Source organism: Hemibagrus wyckioides, linkage group LG06 (assembly GCF_019097595.1).
Source record: "Hemibagrus wyckioides isolate EC202008001 linkage group LG06, SWU_Hwy_1.0, whole genome shotgun sequence".
Classification (NCBI taxonomy): domain Eukaryota; kingdom Metazoa; phylum Chordata; class Actinopteri; order Siluriformes; family Bagridae; genus Hemibagrus; species Hemibagrus wyckioides.
In genome coordinates, this window is record NC_080715.1 from 26680469 (window position 1) to 26700248 (window position 19780).

The following is a 19780-nucleotide window of genomic DNA, read 5'->3' on the forward strand; positions in this document are numbered from 1 at the left end:
CAGTAAAGTTAAAATTATGCTTTTTGATGTATGTGTTTTTACTGGATCAAATGGTGCTACCTAAAAATACACCATGTGCTGCTGTAAGAAGAAATCAAGGAATGTTCTATATCTACAAATATGATGCATGTAGTCCGATTTCTACAAAACACCTCCTTCTTTGTCAGGTGAAGTTTATAGTTATTAAAAGAAAAGACTGATACTGCCAACTTGAGAATTTCCGGCTATCATTTCTTTCAGAATGCTAGATGCCTTAGCACATTGTGACACAAAAAATGTTTGCACCGTACTTTCAGTAGATCAGTGAAATACCAACACTACGGTGGTGCAAAGCAAACATGCTAACAATGGAACCACCGTGCCTGGCTTTCCTACACTCAAAGCTTTACTCTGAATCCTAATTACAGTTATGTGAGTGTCAGTTCTGAGTTCTTCTTTTCTCTATAAATAGTGTGTGTTCCTGTGTGTTTTCTAGCCAACTAAACACCCCACAACTGCATGCCTATGCTTTTGATTGCATGTTTTTATAATGTTAATTACACAATACCTTTCCTGTATTATACCAATATAGTGGTTTCTTGACATTATCTAATTACCAGATGCTTATGACTTACAAAGTTAAAGCTAGTTTTGTCTTGCAAAGTAGTTTATGACTTAAAGCCAACACGAGTCAAAAGAACAGCTTTTAGAGGTTTTATTTATGCATGGCATTTTTTCTATGAATACACAGTATTCAGTCATGCAGATAGAAAACAATAAAGTAGTTCCAGGAAATTTTAAGGCTTTCCAAAGTTATTAAACAATACCATTCAAAACTGGTCAAAAATATAATCTTCAATGAGGTTTTTGCTGTACATTTGGAAGTCATTGAGCATTTCATGAATTCTTCTTCTTCTTATTATTATTATCCTATCATTTCATGTCCTGGCAACTCTTCGGATTTGGAGTCGGGCGCACTTAGGACACGCTTCATCTCGAAAACAGGAAGTGTGGAAACAAGCTCTACACTCTAGAGAGAGACAGAGAGAGAGAGAGAGATTCATAAGTTTCTGAACATTTACATAACTAGTTTGGTTAAATTCTTTTCTATTCCAATGTTTTATTTTTTATTTGAATAGTCAGATTAGTTCAAGCTGACAGAAAGGTTACAGTAACTCAGACAACCACTCTGTACAACTGTGGTGAAAAGCCTAGACATTCAGAGCAATGAGCCAATGTTCCAATATTTTCGATCACTTAAAAAAAAGTTGAATGTTATATGTTTTCGAACAAATCTTTAACTCAAGAGGTGTTTGTTGTCACATATAGCTAATGCAGAACACAGTGAAATGAAACAACCTCCTCTAGGAAGCTGCTGCTACATTAAGAAATAGAGCTAAATTAGACAACACAGAACTAAGAGCCCTAAAATGGTTTTCTCATATCCTAGCTTATTATTAGGCTGGGGTCAGAGCTCAGGGTGAGCCATAGTGCAACACCCCTGAAGCTGGTGGGGTTAAGGGCCTTGGTCCCAACACTGATAGCTTGGCAGTGCTGGGGCTTGAACCCTGACCATCTGATCAGTGACCCAGTGCCTTGACCACTGAAAGAAACTGTTACACAGTCTGGCTGTGAGGCACAAATGCTTGTGTACCGTTTCTCAGACAGCAGGAGGTTAAAGTGTGTGTGTGACGGGTGTGTGGGTTCATCCAAAATGCAGTTGGCTTTATGGATACAGCATGTCCATGATGGAAGGAAGAGAGACTCGGATGATCTTTTCAGCTGTCCTCACTACCTGCTACAGGGTCTTGTGATCCGAGGCGGTGGAATTCTCAAACCAGGCAGTAATGTAGCTGCTCAGGATGACATTGATGGTCCCTCTGTTAGACATGGTCATGATGGGTGAGGGAGATGGGCTCAAGATGATTTTAAAGTTTCTTGGTGATGAAGCTGGTGTTGAGTGACCGGGTGTTCTCCACCAGATAAACACATAGAAATTTGGTTCTCTTGAAAATTTCCACAGAGGAACTATCAAAGTTCAGCAGAGAGTGGTTGCACTGTGCTCTCCTGGAGTCAACAACCATCTCTTTTGTTTTGTTCACATTTGGAGACAGGTTGTTGACTCTACACCAGGCTGTTAGCTGTTGCACCTTCTCTCTTGGTGTAAATAGCTTCGTAACACCAGAAAATGATGTTTATCTTTTGATCTCCAGCCCTTAACTTTTACAGTTTTAGATATCTTCATCTTTATTTTAATACATAGATATAAAGATACATTTTAAAAGTAGGCTTTATTATCAAGAAACAAACTTAACTGTTATGTCAGAAGAGGGATTCGACCCAACAACTCCATTCAGAGGCCAGAATGTTACCAACTTTTTGGGGTATCAGTGTGATAAGAGATGCAGCTGTGCTAACATTTGAGCAGACAGAAGCATGGCAAAGCAAATGCTATATCCAGGGAAAGCCTTTAAGCACAATGTTGAAGTGACCACCAGATGAATATAAGAGCCACCGCCTAAAGACTACTAGTTCACTGGATAATGGAAGTGACTGTGCAGGTTTTCTTGAACATAGTCCAAAATATGGGTCTTTCCATTATTCACCACTCAACACCACTGGATGAAATTTCCCTTGCAGTTTAGAACATCAGGAAGTAGAACAGTGGTTCAGTTCCTGAGTGGAGAACATCTTGGTCAAGTAGGTTGGCATGGTGATATTGAAGTGGTGATAGTGTTAGTTTAGTGGATAAAGTGGTGGACTACTGGTTGGAAGGAGAAAAGTTTGAATTCCAAGGTACCACTGGGGGCATTTGAGCAATTAACCATCAGCTGTTAAGGAAAATGTATTGTGCTGGATACAGGTGTCTGTAAATGTAACACACATGATGTCACAAGTTTTGCTATCAGTATTTTAAGAGGAAGTGAGTACAGGGGAAAACTCCAACTAATTCCGAACGATATTTAGGTCGGGCTCCAGTCATAGATTCTTTATGCTTTTTATTAACACCTCAGAATTTTTTACCTTTGCAGCGTGTGCAGATGTCTGTTTGGAAGGGGAAGAGCACATCCTTTCCACGACAGAACTCACAGATAAAGCCTTTGGCTTGACACAGCTAGAGAGAGAGAGAGAGAGAGAGAGAGAGAGAACAGTGTATTGAAACAGAACATCAGGGGACCTTAGAATGACCTTTGAAACAAGAATATGTTTGATGCCCCAAATTAAGTATACTTAAATCTTATAAATTCCCTACACAAATATCTTTAAAAAGTTTAAAATAGTCACAGATTTCCTCTTTGCTCAATGCGCTGGTTTCTGTTTGGGTCCTGTCTCCACTCATTGTTTTTTATTTTATTTTATTTTATTTTATTTTATTTTATCACACAATTGTGTGTACCTGTTTGGGACTGATGTTCAATATGTGTGTATTTGTGTGTGTTTTTTCATATGTGCATGTGTGTGTCTGAGCCATGGTTACCCAGGTTTCCTTGTTCCTTGTTTTCTACTTCTATGTTCCTAATTATACTTCCTGGTTTTAACCCTGGTTTGTTCTCTCTGCCTGTGAAGTGACTGCAGCTGGAATTACCAAAACCATTTCTGCATTTATCCTAATAAACACCATATACACCGTACACATAGCTGCATCCTGTCTCAACTCATTGCAAGTATCTCCTTTCATACTTTCAGCTATGTATATCATATGAATCGTTTCTGAGTTTGACACATACCTCACAAGTCTCCACATGGTTTGTTGCAGATCGCATCACTGCCTTTGCCGTGGTAAGAAGCTGACCCCTTTTGATCTTGACGAGGTCATCCATGGAGAAAAGGTGGAGCTCTTCGATCAGGTGGGATGGAAGCTGCTGGAACTCGTCCAGGATCCTGAACATATAAAGAATGATGATTTGAGAGAGTCGGAGGCAGACGGGTGTCATTACTTTATCTAAGGTTGTTCCATAAATCATAGTCTGTAGCAAGATTCAGATTGCAGGTAGATACTGTAATTAAAAAAAAAACAACTTTTAACCATTTTAACCAACAACTTTACATTTCAGATAGTCTGCATGCTCTTAGCAACTTCTTAATGGAAAGCATCTGCTCCTGGATCTCCTGGAAGAGAAGAATGTAAATGTGAAACATGAGATTTCATGAGATAAGTTTAGAGCATTATTAGTAATATCCTCTAACATCACACTGTCAGGACTCTTCTGTCTGCATAAAGCTAAAGATGAGGAAAGAAATATTTAAAAAAAATATATGTTAAAATAAACAGGAAGATCAGACATTAACATGTTACACCTTTTCAGTAATGTCTGTATCAAGTCCTCTTTTTGAAATACTGACATGATAAATCTGTTAGCGAAGACTAACTACAACAGCTATTTGTCTGTTAGAAGTAAAATATTTAAATTCCACACACTGCTGCCTCTCTCTGTTCTGCTGAAACGGCTGCAGTTGCAAAGGACACGATGGAAAAAGGGTCAAACGGGATGTCCAGGTCAAACCAGATGGATGAAATAGATCAAAAACCAAAATATCAAAGACAGAATCAAAGTCAGATACAAAATACAGAGTGGAGTCAATAGTCTTCATTAATAGGGTATTAGTAGGCAGTGGTGCTGTAGGGCACTGGTGGCTCAGTGGTAGCCAGTGCCCAAACCCCAGCCACTGGATGTAGTGCCAGTACCAAGCCCGGAAAAAAAATGGGAGGGTTGCATCAGGAAGCTGTGCCGTAAAACCTGTGCCAAGTTGATGTGTGGACCAGTTGGTCCCCTGTGGCGACCTCTCACACACATAGGGGGCAGCCAAAAGATCAACAACAACAAGTAGGCAACCTGCTGAGTCTGGTGATGATTTCACAGTATCGGCATGAAGCAGACATGGTGCTCCAGTAGAGCTGATACTGAGGATTATGGGATATATAGGACAATAAACAATTGTCCTAGTGCATTAAGACTTAAGTAAGGAATAAAGCATGGCAGATCAGTCGATAAATCATAATCAGAGGATTGTGTCGTGAAGTTGTGATGTGATTCTGTAGGCTGACATTAGTTTAGGGCAAAACCTTGTTTAGTCTCTTTTTTTTGTTATAATTTGATTTCAATACTCATAACAATATAAACACAATCAGGATCAAAAATCAGAATTATCTTTACTGCCAGATACATAGGTTTTACATTTAGAAAAAATTTGTCTTGATGTACTGGAGCATAGTAATAATAAAGCAAAGAAGCACAAATATAATGAAATGAGTTGTTCCCACACCAGCCTTTCTTTTCTCTTTCTCTCTTGAAGTTAATACAATAATAAGCTGGTCATGATATTTGTCAGAAACTCTAGTTATTTCTGACTGTTACACAGCACTGATACTGGAGGTTTATATAATAAACAGTAATATTTTAATACAACAGCTTTAATATAAACATGTGATTGAACTAAAGTTTAAACAAATGGTATACCTGTGGTTACTGAAAATTCAACACCTTCTGACCTATTAGATCTGAGAATCTGTGGTTAAGTAAGCAGTATTTAATTCTCACATCCTGTTCAGACTCGATGTTTTTCTGAGTAAAGCTTGTAAGCAGCACTTGTTACGATTTAGACAAAATCATTGTCATTAATAAGTGCTACATCAATACTGATTTCAAACAATTTGATTCTTTACCACAACATCTGCCCTTTTTATATATGCAAACCTTCCCATCGTTAAACTCTCCTTCATGCATCTTTCTTATAGATATTTATCAGAATGACTTGTCTTTGTGTGTCACCTGTATTTAGTGATGTTGAAATATAAAGGTAAAAATAATATTACCCTGAATTTCTGTAGCTCCTTGGCCTGGGAGTACAGGTTCTTGGCTACATCTGTGATCTTGAACAGTGGCTTTTCCCAAATGGACTCCAATAGCTGCTTGGAAAACTGGCACACTGGGTAACGTCCAAAATCCCAGTGTCTCAAAACACGTGCAGGGATTATGGCTTCGCCAACGCCATGGCAACAATCGCAAAAATACTTGCCCAGGTAGTCACAGTATCGCAATCTTTTCATGTACCCTGGAGAACAAATGAACAGGTACAGAAACATATCTGAAATAAACGTTTAATTTTTTTTATTCAGTGTTTTAGAAATTTGAAATGATTCAGAGGAAATGATGTTTTAGCTGCAGTATTATCAAAACTTTCTTCAGTTCAACTTTAGCTAAGATGTGTGTCACTCCAGGAGTTCCGCTGTGCAGCTACCTGGGATTTCCAGGTCTTATAAAGTCAGCACTGTATCTCCTAGTTGAGTGTGTATGGCGATCATATCCTAACACACCATCCAGTACTAGGATGAGTAAAAGTTAGCACATGTCACTAGTGGTTAGTAGAGGTGAGGCAGAATGCTGGTTATGTATATAACTAAGATTCTATGAACGTAAAATAATGGCCAAATTCTCTGTCACTTGGAACCAACACCAAGTCTGTGGCAACTCACTGAGAAGGTTCCTTATTAGAAGAAGGTCATTATTACTTGTGGTAAAGTCTAAACATCGGTCTGCTCAAGCATAAGAAGGTTAATGAATGAATGTTCCTGCTTCAACTATTCCCGGATGCCTAGATGCCAAACATCTGAAGAAGGAACATTCATTATCATTCATTCTACACTAATAAACATAATCTATAAACTGAACCATGATAATCTCATCTATTAAAAATGTATTAAATCTACATTACTTGGAACTAGAAAACTAAAAATTCAGTTTAAAACATTTTCGCAAATTATTGCTATTTAATCTGAGCCTCCTGGTGATCCAGCAGCAGGATCCCTCATTGCTGCGGCCCAGGGTCGATTCCCGGGCACGGTGCTAACTCAGCCACTGAAGAGTTAACTCTCATTGCTGGTCCCACGCCCAGATTAAATGGGAGGGTTGCAGTAGGAAGGGCATTCGGCATAAAACCTGTGCCAAATTAAAATATGCAGACCAAATGATCCGCAGTGGCGACCTCAAACAGCAGCCGAAACACCAAAGTACACTTTCTCAGTTGGCCAGTAAGTGTTATAAATCACTGCCCTTACAAGTAGTGAAGTGATTTTTTTTTTAACACTTTACACAGTATCATATGATCACAATTATCCATGTGTCGCATGTTAACAATTTCAGGGCTTTATTTGGAAACATTCCTTTCACATATTTACTGGTCATCACACGAATAAAACACATTACTTTTAAACATGAACAGAATTGTGCAGCAAAATAACCAACAGTTTAATTTCCTCATTCTACCTGTGTTACTGTACTATGTTGCACTGTCCGTTTTACTGAAACTGTGTAATGTGTACTGTTTTTTTGACACTTGTAATACAACTCTGTTCTTGTGTTTCAATTTGTAGTTGTGTTTACTGTATCGTATTGTTTGGTGATGCTAGACTCAATATACCCAAAATGACCAATTTATTTATCTGTTCATTCATACAAATATCTGAAAAAGCCTATCACGAGGCAGCAGCTCAGTGTATAAGTGCATGAGGGCTTGGGTCAAGAGCATCATTTAGGAAAAAGTGAGTTCATTGACCTGGACCATGGCATGGTTGGTGGTTTGAGTATTTTAAAACCTGCTGTGACTCTTTACACTTGTGAATGCTGAGGGGAAAACCCACAAAAACCCACCCAGGAAACTGTAGTTCTGTCAGTTGTCGCCTTGTTAAAGAGAAAGGTCATGGAAGACCTGGCATACTGGTTTGAACTGACAGGAAGAGTAAAATATTCACTCATTATATCGGCTGTGAGCACATTAGCATCTCTAGTCAGGTGTATAATAGAATAGAGCTCCTAATCATTTGATTCACAAGAAAAGAAAAGGGATTAAAATAAATACTGTAACTGAATACAATTAAAGCAAACTAATATTTGCTCCAGTAGCTTAATACTTTTCCTGTTCCAGTCCAAATACAGATACAGACAGTACCATCATGTTACCCCCATCAGCCATTTTTAATCCATATGCCAATTGCCATCAACACTTTTTATAGTTATTTTATTCAACTGCTTACAGTATCAGTCCATACATCAGTTTTAACCCTGACAAATTGTGTTCAGCAAGCTGGTTAATAAGTAAAAGATTTGAACGGATATGAACTGAGCTGTTTTATCTTAATCATTGATCTACCACAAGAGTTTGTGATAAAACCAAAATGGACTTACGCGGCTCGATTTCTGTCCCACAGCCAGCACACAGGAAGTGCTGAGAGGCAATGACCTCACTGCGTCTGTGTAACATGAAATAATGAAACACAATAAAATGGACAAACAAAAAGACAGTTAAAGCTTAAATTTTATTTACCTAAAGCATGATTTTCTGATCTAGGTGCGATATGTGATAGCTGGATTTAGTTGGTTAATTATTTAATTACAGTATTTTTCATTCTTAGCGAGCAAACTATTATACAAGTAAACAAATGTCACCTTATCAGTACAGTACTGCGATGTAATGATGCAGTGATGGCAAAGCTGAATCCTGAATAAACAGCTACCAGGGGGTTATTTTAACAGCTAACAACTAAATTTTTTAACATCATCATCAGAAGTTGGGGGGCAGAAGTGGGTTTAGGGGGGCAGTTGTGGTTCAAGTGGTTAAGGCTCTGGGTTGTGGGTTGCGGTTCAAGCCCCAGCACCACCAAGCTCCAAAGTTGGGCAATTGAGCAAGGGACCTTAACCCTTTCTGCTCCATGGGGAGCTGTACCCTAGCTGCCCTCTGGTCTCTGACCCCAACTTCCTCAGCTGGGATATGTGAAGAAAAGAATTCCACTGTGCTGTAATGTATGTGTGGCGATAATAAAGGTTTCTTGCTCTCAGAATTTTGTGGACACAAACACAGAAAAAAATAAACGTAATGCAAAAATAATCCACATGTACATCTTAGATACCGACAGCACTATTACTGTGTAAGAAAAGATTTGTAGATGAAGTTATTTTGGACTCACCTCTGTGTCGGATTCACACTGGATATTATCTGAAATTCGGGTGGAGTCCAGATCAGTGTCCCTCTCATCCGGCTTTTCTGACGGATTTCGTCACTCAAGCTGGCTTCACCTCCTGACGTGGACACAGTAACCAGGGGAAACTGTAAGGAAAATAAAGTTAAGTCATTAACACATTGGACTTTCTTGAAAAGCAACTACTTTATAAAGGGATGAATAATAATCCTGTTATTATTTAAATAATGGACCAAATAAACACACATTCTTCTTGACAGCGGTGATGATAAAGTGTTTGTCAGGAAAAAAAACAGTGTGGTTAGAGTGTTTGTTCAAAACATAATGAACAAAGCAGCTAAACTATAAGCTATCAGTTTGTTTCCATTATAGAATATCATGTATTGTGTAGTAGTAGAATATTGTGTTCATGTTTGATGAAATATAACCAGAACCCTGATATGAACACAACTGAAAAAATGGAATTCATTGTGTGGGAGCACTTTGTGTGTGTGTGTGTGTGTGTGAGAGAGTATGTGTGAGAGCGTGTGTGTATGTGTGTGTGAGAGAGTGTGTTTGTGTGTGTGTAAGAGTATGTGTGAGAGTGTGTGTGTGTATGTGTGTGTGAGAGTGTGTGTGTATGTGTATGTATGTGTATACGTGTGTATGTGTGTGAGTGTTCTCACTTCCCCCAGCAGCTCTTCTGAGGAAATCCACCACCTCTCAAGTTCCATGAGCAAGTTCTGTGCAAGAATTTCTGCTGAACATCTGATGTACACACACACACACACACACACATACAAATGAACATCTGAACATGCTAAAAAATTCACATGTATATGAATATTTTACTCACCTGCCAAGTGAAGTGTGAGAACTTCTGCTGGATTGTCTGCTGGATCGTCTGTGGTCACAAAGTTCTGACAAAAATAACAACTTTTTAAAAATGATAAGATATTCTCTTTATAGTAACGTTTACAGTGTAAACAGTGAATAATTGTGTTAGCAGAAGTTTTACAACAGGTTAATAAAGTTTGTCTATGGGGATGTTTAGTGTAAATATTAGTAAATATTGATTGAATATTTGTAAATATTATTATTTTTCTAACTTTTATAGCTTTGTCAATGACTTTTACAGTCAAATTTATATTACAAAAAAAAAATCGTCCAAAAGTTTAGGACCTTATTGTTATCACGAATCCCCGCCTTGTACTCCTGTGCATAATACACGTCATTATAGCGCTAGTTAACATCCCCATTTGTTGATTATGTTTTGCCGTGTTGTGTTTGTTTGTTTCTTTGTTTTGATTCATGTCCTACTCTGCTTCCTGTAGGTCCTGTTTGCTCTTAATTGTCATAGTCTTGGCGAAGTGTACGTTCAGTGTGTATTTGTCCGTAAAGTCACTTGTCTTCCATTTTATTGTATTTTGATGCCCATGTCCTGCCTGTTTGCTGTTTCTGCTGGATTTATTTTGATTTGCCCAGTAGTGACCTTTTGGCAAGCTTAGTTCTTAGCACCTGTTTAATGCCTGAACTTATCTGTTTGTTTAAAAACACCCCCCTGCTTACATCGTTCCTGAGTGACAGAACAAGAACACACGCTCATGGGCACAGGGAACACACTAATATACCGTAAATGTTCTCATAAGACACTTGCATGTCATCCCAGTTTTAAACAACTGAGTGTTAAGGGCCTTGTTTAGGGGCCAAGCAGTAGCAGCTTGGACCTGGGATTTGAACTCTGATCAATAGTCCAACACCGTAATCTCCAAGCTACCACATGCCCACAGAGTAGGGTGCTGGTACTCAGGAACTACCAATGCCTAACTCCGTCTGCCAATCCTCCAGTCTGGCAACCTCACCCACTCCTGAGCTACCTACAGAGGCTAATTTACATTAAAATTCCAAAGTAAATCTTTTTTTAAAGTTATGTTGCTGAATTTATAGTGATGTTTAGAGTGAAGCTGATGAGTTTACACTTGAATTAATATAAATGTTTAGGTTGAAGTTGTGACTAGAAAAAACTGAAGAAAGAATTAATAACCAGCAGGAGAAATCCAAGTGATTTGATCTTCACCTTCATAGCCACTGTCAGTTGAGGAAAAGGAGTCTGAATGTTTTTGGGACACAGCCCACTTCGCTGCCTCTAGAACCTCCAGCACCATATCCACCACTACAAAGTGAGCATTCTCCTACACACACACACACACACACTTATTAGTCAGCACAATGCTACACAAACCAGAAACAGTTCTCTTCACATGCATTACCTCGTCGAGGTTCACGCTGTTCCTGTAGATAGCTTCAGAGACTTGCTCTTCGTGCTCAGCACCTTAAACATCAGATCACATGGTGTGTATAAAAATATGGACTTTTTACTATATGCACTCGCTTGTCATTTACTTACTTTACTCACAGCTTATTATTACAGTTTGCAATATAAACCACTTAGGGATTATGTTAATCTGTGTCAAATGAATCCAGTTCAAACACACTCATGCTCCTATAGTGAATGTGTTAAAATGCTACTACTACTACTACTACTACTACTAATAATAATAATAATAAGAAGAAGAAAACACCTTCTCTATTGCTCCTATCCAGCCTGACTGGCAACAGATGGATTAACTGGTTAACTGTTTTATCAGGCTTTTAATTTTTATCCTCATCATTTCTTTCAAATGATCACTTCCTGCTCCCTACATCACATAACATCTCCAAAAGCAACAACCATTACCTTTCGTTTGTTAAAACCCTCATAAAATTCAGCTGTGAAATGTTTCCTCTGCCCCGTGAAGACTAAAATGTAATTACCTCCTGTGATCGCTGTACTTATGTTTGACGAATATTATATATTATATTTGTGAATCTAAGAGAACGTAAAAGAGATAATGTCACATGGCACGTGTCACCCCAAATCTGTGAACATTTGCTGTCATTTAAAAAAAAAAAAAACCTTTGTAGAATATTTTGGAATTGATCTGAATTTGTGTTCTTTCTTTCTGAATTTGTTTCTTCTATCGCAAAATGGTGCAATCCTGAACAAACTGATTTGCTGCAAAGTCTTTTTGTGCAATTCTTTTTTACGATTTGTGTACGTTTGTCTGGTATCTAGTTTCCTGTGTTCTTTTTTGACCTGTGATTTCCTAATTGTTGATATTTCAGAGATTTCAACTGCCTGAATGTGTAACATCCTCTGCTCTGGAGTATGATTCATCATTCATATGCTATATACTATACAACATCATGTCGTGCACGCACGTGTGTGTGTGTGTGTCTGTAACCTAAGGTCATACATTTGTTCAAGCAGGTGAGGTTTCCTTTTTCCAGTGGTGAAGCTCCAGTGTTTAGAAGTTCATGTTCCTCACATGAAGAAGATTGGGACTCTGAAGATCCAAGTGACAGGTTTCTTTGCTTGTCAGAACATTTTACACCCGTGACTGCTGGAGCACAGTGTGAATCCAAAAGCAAAACTTGAGAAGTTGAAGGAGTAGGAATTGTTTGTTCTTCTGGAAAAATATTCTGGGGTGTTTTCAAAAGTCCAACCCAAGAAGGTGCCTGCCTTTTTTGAAGGCTTTCATCTGTGTGTTCATGAAAAACTTTATTATTTCTCAGTTTCTTCATTTTCTTCTCCTGACTTCGAGATATTACAGGACTGCTCCTGGGTAGGTAGTACCATCCTTTCTCTTCAGATTCTCCGGAAATGGAGCCTTGCCCATTCGTGATGTTTCCAAATAGAGACTGGAGGTTTCTCTGTTTTCCTTCCACAATTTGATTTTCTACCCGTATCTTGTAATTGGCAGAACCAAAGCCATTGGAATCAGGGGAAGAGTCTGAAAGACTCATTCTGAAGAAATAGAGGGAAAGAGAGAACATTGTAAGGAGGAAAATCATAAGAGACAGAAGTGCTGTTTGCTTAACCAAAAGTGTACAAATATTTACAGCACATTTATCTGCTTTCTTCGATGTCTGATTATTCAACATGCCCACAGCAGTGATGAATGTATGTATTAATCAACTAGTCTATGTGGGGAAATGCCACTACTGTACTTCATATTTCACACTTGCATGCAAAAAAAAATGTAATCATTGGCAAATTTCTGTGCTATAAAAGAAATAAAACACTTGTCTTCCTTATATCACGCCATCGCTGATTAATTTAAAATAACAGCACAACCCCAAGTGTTTTATGCTTCATAAACATTAGAAATATTTATATAAACGGTTAATATAAACCCTTTACACTCCTTCCTTATTAATAATCTATTCATGTACTATAAGATGTGGTAAACACACCACAATTAATAATGAATCCTGAAACGGTTCTAATATGAGTAGTGCATCCACAAGTAAAAAGCCTGATACAATCAAATCAAAACGCTGTTTGGCAATATGTGTAAGGAAACAAAATCTGAAGAAACGAAAAGTTGACAAAATGAGTATGACATCACTGACAGGAAGACAAGCCATGACACGCAAAAGCTCCAGCGTTGCATAAACTCTCATTTCTCTAAGTGAGCACCTACAATGCTCCAGAGCTACAATCCTTCATCTTATAAAACTTCTTCTCTTCATAAAACATGGTTTTGCTGATTAATTACACTTAAGTTCATGAATAAAATGATACCCAAAACAAAGTGTTAATTAAACCTTGCATGTAGAAATACTATCACGTGGTTTAATCATTTCATACATTAATCACCAACACTTTTCTGTTATCATGTTAGGTGGTGACTCTACATGAGAAATATTTAAATCATATTCTAAAAGAGCAAGGCCTTAAGATGAGATGCAAACCGATGCACACCAACACACACTGGAAGTCCACACTACCATAACTAAGGTTTAAATTCATCTATCGTAAACGTATGAACTATACAGATCATAATCTTTTTATAAACTTTTATATGACTAGTCATAGCATGTGTCACTGGTCCTAACTCAAACATTTTCGGTTCAGCTGTTAATGAAGTATTTGATGCTGACGACCGCAGCTTTGAAGGTGTTACATCTGTGTGTCATATCACTCCTATCAAGCAGCTCCACTGTAAGATCTCTGCAACATACGCTTTAAAACACACTCCCAGTCCTCTCCAACTACTGGAGCGAAGCACACAACTGTAGAGAAAGTAATGCTGTAGTAAAACTCAAAAACTCAAACCCGGTTCCAGCATGGCGATGCTCCTGTGCGCAAAGCAGCTCCATGAAGACATGCTGTGGAAAATCATGGAAGATATTGAGTGTCCTACACAGAGCCCTGATTCTGACTCAACACCTTTGGGATGAACCAGACCTGGAGTCTCCTTAACATCCCAACATCAGAGTCTAATGCTCTTGTAGCTAAATGATAACTAATCCCCACAGCCACAAAAGCTTATTAACAGCAAAAAGGGGAAATAAATCTGGATTTAGATGATCATATGGGTGTGATGGTCAGCGTTGCACATACTTTTAGCCATGTCGTCTACCCAATATACCTGAATTCCGCCTAAATAAACTTTGTAGAAATTTGTCATTCCGTGCTGCAAACGAGAAAAACAACGTATTAAATGCATCTAAATTAAAATCTTGTTTCTGACAAAAAAAGAACTAAAATCTGAGATACACCCGGAGAGAACCCTGAAACAAACAAACAAACAAACAAACAAACAACAACAACAAAACCTCGAAACACTGAGGTATAAACACTTTAATCTTACCATGTGGTGCCAGAAGTGTCAGGAAGAGACAGAGCCGTTAGCTGAAATAAATAAATGAAGCTAAAACCGGAATTTCCTGTTTAATTAAGTTCCAAAATTGCAGCAGTAAAGGTGTGTGTTGCTCTCGGCATGAAATAAACATTTACTGCGTTTTCAGATAAGATCTCTCTCTCTCGCTCTCTCCCTCTCTCTCTGTCTCACACACACACACACACACACACCTTATATGTCAAAATGTTTTATATGTAATGTCCTCTAGTTGGCGCTGTTACCTTACTGAAAAAAATATATAAAATATTATATAATCTTTCTTTCTTTCTTTCTTTCTTTCTTTCTTTCTTTCTTTCTTTCTTTCTTTCTTTTTTTCTTTCTTTCTTTCTTTCTTTCTTTCTTTCTTTCCCTATAACAAATTACAAAGTTACTCATTCGTCCATTCACTTTCAGTAATCCCTTGATGACAGGGTCACAGGAACACCAGGAATGAGGAGGGAATGCATTTAGGATGGAATTCCAGTCCACACCTTCACACAGTCATTCATACCAGTTGATTTAGTCTAGCCAGTCCCCCCACTGGCATGTTTTTGTCAGGAAACTGGAAAAACTTGGTTAGAACATTTACACAAACTGTCACACGAGCTCAGGATTGGACCTGAGACCCTGGAGACATTTAAAAGATGTGAAAAACTGATTTGCTTGATGTTCAGGGGATGTGATTAGATTTCGGACTTATGTAAAACTTAATATGGCCTCAAATTAGATGAGTAAATGAATGGAATGAGTAAATCGAAAGGGTGTCCACAAACTTTTGCACATACACCTATCAGGCATAGCATTATGATCAACTGCCTAATATTGTGTTGGTCCCCCTTTTTGCTACCAAAACAGCCCTGACCCATCATGCACTGTGTATTCTGACACCTTTCTATCAGAACCAGCGTTAACTTCTTCAGCAATTTGAGCAACAGTAGCTTGTCTGTTGGATCAGATCACACGGGCCAGCCTTCACTCCCCACGTGCATCAGTGAGCCTTGACCACCCATGACCCTGTCGCCGGTTCACCACTGTTCCTTCCTTGGAGCACTTTTGATAAATACTGACCACTGCAGACCGGGAACACCCCACAAGAGCTGCAGTTTTGGAGATGCTCTGGTCCAGTCCTCTAGCCATCACAATTTGGTCCTTGTCAAACTCGCTCAAATCCTTATGCTTGCCCATTTTTCCTGCTTCTAACACATCAACTTTGAGGACAAAATGTTTACTTGCTGCCTAATATATCCCACCCACTAACAGGTGCCATGATGAGGAGATAATCAGTGTTATTCACTTCACCTCTCACTGCTCATAATGTTATGCCTGACCAGTGTATAGTGTATAATCACTGACATAGTGATAGTTTCTTTATGGAGACATGTGTATAACATTTACAGAAGGAGTCTCCTGTGTCAGTGCTCTATAACAGACAGTAAGGTTGTGCTTTGTGGTATCTCTGGAAATTGATAAGCTGGTGGAGGAACAACCAGTAACCTGAGCTGTAGACATCATGAAATGTAACTATAAATGGTTAAAAAGCACATGCCTTTCATTAATATCATAATTCTGTAATGGTTAGCAAATTGTTGGATAAGGAATAGTATGAGGAATTCATTACTTATTGTTGAATATGTCCCTGTGACATCCCGCTTCCTTGCTTGTGACATATTACTCCTTACACACAATCTCAAAAGAAAGACAGAAAAAAATAAAATAAAATTGTTTGCAGTAGAAACTCTTTTTCTTCTTCTTAGTTTATGAATATAGCAAGTTCTTTGACAAAATAATGCAGCAGTTATCAATTAAATCTTTAGTACTGTAATCAGTACCGTAGAAAATAAACAGCAATACACAACAGTCATGCCTTTAAAAAAGTCTGATTACTGGATGAATTGCACAGTATGAAAGATTGCTTTAGCACTGTTGAGCTGCTGTATATGCTAAGTGAAATCATTGTGAAAAAAAAGCTTCATGTTTGTCAGGTGGTGATAATGGTTTCATTTGCTAAGTAAAAAAAAAAGAAAAAGAGGAACCTCTGCTAGCTTGCAGAGGTTTCAGTTCCAGTATCTAAGCTGTGTTCTCAAGTGAATAATTAATCTATAATTATATGAACGTGGTCAACATGAATATGAACAGTCAAGGCTTATTGATGTACGTGGGGAGCGAAGGCTGGCCCATGTGATCTGATCCAACAGATGAGCTACTGTTGCTCAAATTGCTGAAGAAGTTAATGCTGGTCAGGACTGTTTTGTCAACAAAAAATAATAATAATATATAATGTATATATATATATATATATATATATATATATATATATATATATATATATATATATATATATAGACATTTAGAAGAACCCTAGGTCTGCATTTTAGTCTTGTATTTAACATAGGGACTTCCTCTTACCATTTCCCTTTTCATAAACTCATGTCGTCATCTTACAGACTGCTTTAGCTCCAGTAAGGATTGTGACATAAGCCCTTGAAGGCCCAAGACTTTTCATGGCTGTAGACTTTGAGAGGATCACACTAGATCACTCTACATATAGAAGCTGACCAGCGGACCAGACCTGTGTGTATAGTTAAAAAAGAAATAGACTTCTCAATTGGTTTCAGTTGGCTTTTAGCCAAGGACAAGTCACCTGCTTATTATACACTTTAGCCCTCTCAGGAACCTTGTGGTAACCAACAACATTTTGGGGAACTTACCAGGAAATGTTATTTGAACCTCTCTGGAACATGAAGGTGAACCATCCCCTCTAATGTTCAGGTTACCTTAAAATAATTCTGAAAAAATTCTAAAAACACTCTGGAACGTTGTGGTAACTCATTATTTTTCTGGAAATGTTATCCAATGTTCCCAAAATTGTTGGCGGAGAACATTCCCTTAACATTCAAATAACCATAATGTGCTCATAAACTTTAAAATAATCTGAAACACACAGGAACCTTGGAGAACAAATTGGAGAACTTTCTCCGAAACTGCATGTTTGGCAATACCTTGAAGGTTTTGGAAACTTCACCCAATTTTTCCCATAACTTTCAAATAATTCAGACCTCACGTGGACTTTGTGGTAAACCATAGAAAATGTTCTCCTTAATGTTCAGGTAATCTGTTAACAATTTAATTCTCTCTGGAACCTTGCACACAATCACAGTGTTTCTAAGAGGGCTTCCTTGAAGTTCTGGTGACCTTTAAATAATCTGAACTTTTTTAGGACTCTTGCGCCCAGCAGAGGGTGCAGTTTATTAATCAATCCCCGAAAACTTTGGCGCAGCGTTGCTCTTCAGTTTACTGTAAAGCATCTTATATAGTCACAATATTTGACCAGCAGAGGGCGCTCGCGATCAAATCCTCGCCTCACTTCCCTCTGCGCGAGCACCGTTGGTCAGTAGAAAACACTGCGCAGTCGCGTGCAGCAGGACGGCGGAGGACAGGCTCTCGCGCGCTAATTCGCCAGGGACGTTTCTCGGAGCCTCGTCGTTCGTGTTGATTTCCGCCGGCGGCGGCCGAGGCGATCATGGAGGCGGTGTCCGGCGCGGTGGCGCCCAGGGTGGTGGGCGCGAGCCGCGGCGTGGAGCGCGCGCTGGAAGAGGCGGCGGGCTCGGGCTCGCTCAGCCTCAGCGCGAGGAAGCTGAAAGAATTCCCCACCGCGGCCGCGCACTACGACCTCAGCGACACGGTGCACGCAGGTAAACACAAAAACTGATTATTTTTGCCCAAAGGGGCGCTATTCGGAACCGGTCCCAGCCCAATCTGGGCTTTTCTGCCCGAGCTCGCTGTTTTGTATGTGCTAAAAAAACATCAACAACCGAACAGAGCGCAGTGGAGCAGCACCGGAATGAGGTGTTTTAATAAACTGCCACAGTGCTGAGTTAACTGTTACAGTGTTTACTGTGTGTCCTGCTGCACTCCCGTCAACACCTCTACCTGTTAATGCAACATTACCACACGCGGTAATGCAACACTGTTATAAACATGTTATGACGTGTTGCAGGTCAAGACAACACCAACAGATCTCTCGATAATATGAACGTGCATTCAACAGTGCAGGATTCATTCATTGCTATAAGAGTATTATAATGTTCTGAGTGCCATATTGTACATCAGCCATCACAGGTTCTGCCATTTACAGCTCAACAGCATGACTTCAGAATTACAGGATGGAAATGATGAAAGTCGTTCATAAACAAAAAATGCTTTCAATACAATGTTACTCTTCGTCTTGGATGCTGATTGGCTGCCAGGAAGAATCTTGTAACACCAGGTTTACTGGTCAGTTTGGATATAGGACTTTTTACATATTTTACTTATCACACAAAAATTGATGTTTATATTTGTCTAAAATGCCACACAGATCCTGTGGACACTGGGGCTGTGATGTTTAATGAGGTTAAAGGAGATTATTAGTGAAGGATCAGGACTGGGATCTTATTGTGGTGTCATATGATAGCATCTGGAAATCCCCTCACTTCACCAATTACAGGTTTGCTTTCAGTTTTTGGTGGTTTAAGTGTTTTGTGGGACGAAAAACTTCACACTTTATTCCATTTACTCCATGTCCTGCTGGTGTGAAGAGAACATTTGAACCTAACGTCTTTACCTCATCTTCGTTTCCCTGCTGTAACATGCAGATTTATTTTTTTAATTCTGCTTCAAAGATTTCAGCCACAACAGCTTGGATTAATAAATGAGATTATGTTTATTTTGTGTTAAATGTCTTTGATACTGTATCAGAGCTCTGAGCATCAGTTGATATTTCTGACCTCCTCCGCTCTGTGTGTTGAGGTTAATGCGAAACATCCCAGGTGTGTGTTCACTGTAACTGGTGTCCTGTTTGGTCGGGTTGTGAGTTGACATCACACTGGTTGCTTGTCCAGGTTTTAAGGCATGGCAGGGAAACACCTAATTAATATATAGCACAGTGTTACACACTTTACACAGTGTCTGATTTGTCCATCAGAGTAGAAGAAAAGCAGAAGAATGACATCTTCATTGTACATATACCAGCTTCTTAGTTCATAATGCTTACAAGAAAGCACTACAGTGAAATTTTGATATGATTCACAGAACTTCTGCATGTATGAAGTTATGTCAGTGTGCTGGATTAACCCTGATC

The 19780-nt window shown here is 38.8% G+C and overlaps 2 protein-coding genes across 10 annotated transcripts in view; one reads left to right on the forward strand and one right to left on the reverse strand.

Annotated features, from left to right (window-relative positions):
- Nucleotides 1-831: 831 nt before the first annotated feature.
- rubcnl (rubicon like autophagy enhancer) lies at nt 832-14849 on the reverse strand. 2 transcript variants are annotated; one of them, XM_058393110.1, is made up of 13 exons: nt 14632-14849; nt 12229-12779; nt 11203-11264; nt 11010-11124; nt 9789-9852; nt 9619-9700; nt 8942-9081; nt 8163-8227; nt 5795-6033; nt 4028-4089; nt 3708-3861; nt 3004-3094; nt 832-1009 (listed from the first exon to the last, which is right to left on the reverse strand). In XM_058393110.1, the coding sequence occupies exons 2-13, from the start codon at nt 12776-12778 to the stop codon at nt 918-920; spliced, it is 1716 nt and encodes a 571-aa protein (XP_058249093.1). In that variant the 5' UTR covers nt 12779; nt 14632-14849; the 3' UTR covers nt 832-917. The 2 variants fall into 2 exon arrangements, 1 of the variants encoding a protein (XP_058249093.1); XR_009204802.1 differs by lacking the exons at nt 832-1009; nt 4028-4089.
- Nucleotides 14850-18050: 3201 nt separating this feature from the next.
- Nucleotides 18051-19780, forward strand: part of lrch1 (leucine-rich repeats and calponin homology (CH) domain containing 1) — a 51227-nt gene continuing 49497 nt past the window's right edge. For 4 of the 8 annotated variants that reach the window (XM_058391600.1, XM_058391601.1, XM_058391604.1 and 1 more), the window contains exon 1: nt 18052-18353. In XM_058391600.1, coding sequence (XP_058247583.1) covers nt 18182-18353 — 172 coding nt within the window. In that variant the 5' untranslated portion in view covers nt 18052-18181. Of the gene's footprint in view, nt 18354-19780 lie in introns of all 8 variants that reach the window. The other 4 variants (XM_058391602.1, XM_058391603.1, XM_058391599.1 and 1 more) reach the window with 3 other exon arrangements.

Bases quoted from the DNA above. Each gene is read 5' to 3' on its own strand.
- rubcnl (XM_058393110.1), bottom strand. From the start codon at position 12,778: ATGAGTCTTTCAGACTCTTCCCCTGATTCCAATGGCTTTGGTTCTGCC. The intron at 8,228-8,941 runs GTGAGTCCAAAA...CATGTTACACAG, and splicing joins AGTGTGAATCCGACACAGAG to ACGCAGTGAGGTCATTGCCT. The intron at 6,034-8,162 runs GTAAGTCCATTT...TTTGTTCTCCAG, and splicing joins TGGGACAGAAATCGAGCCGC to GGTACATGAAAAGATTGCGA.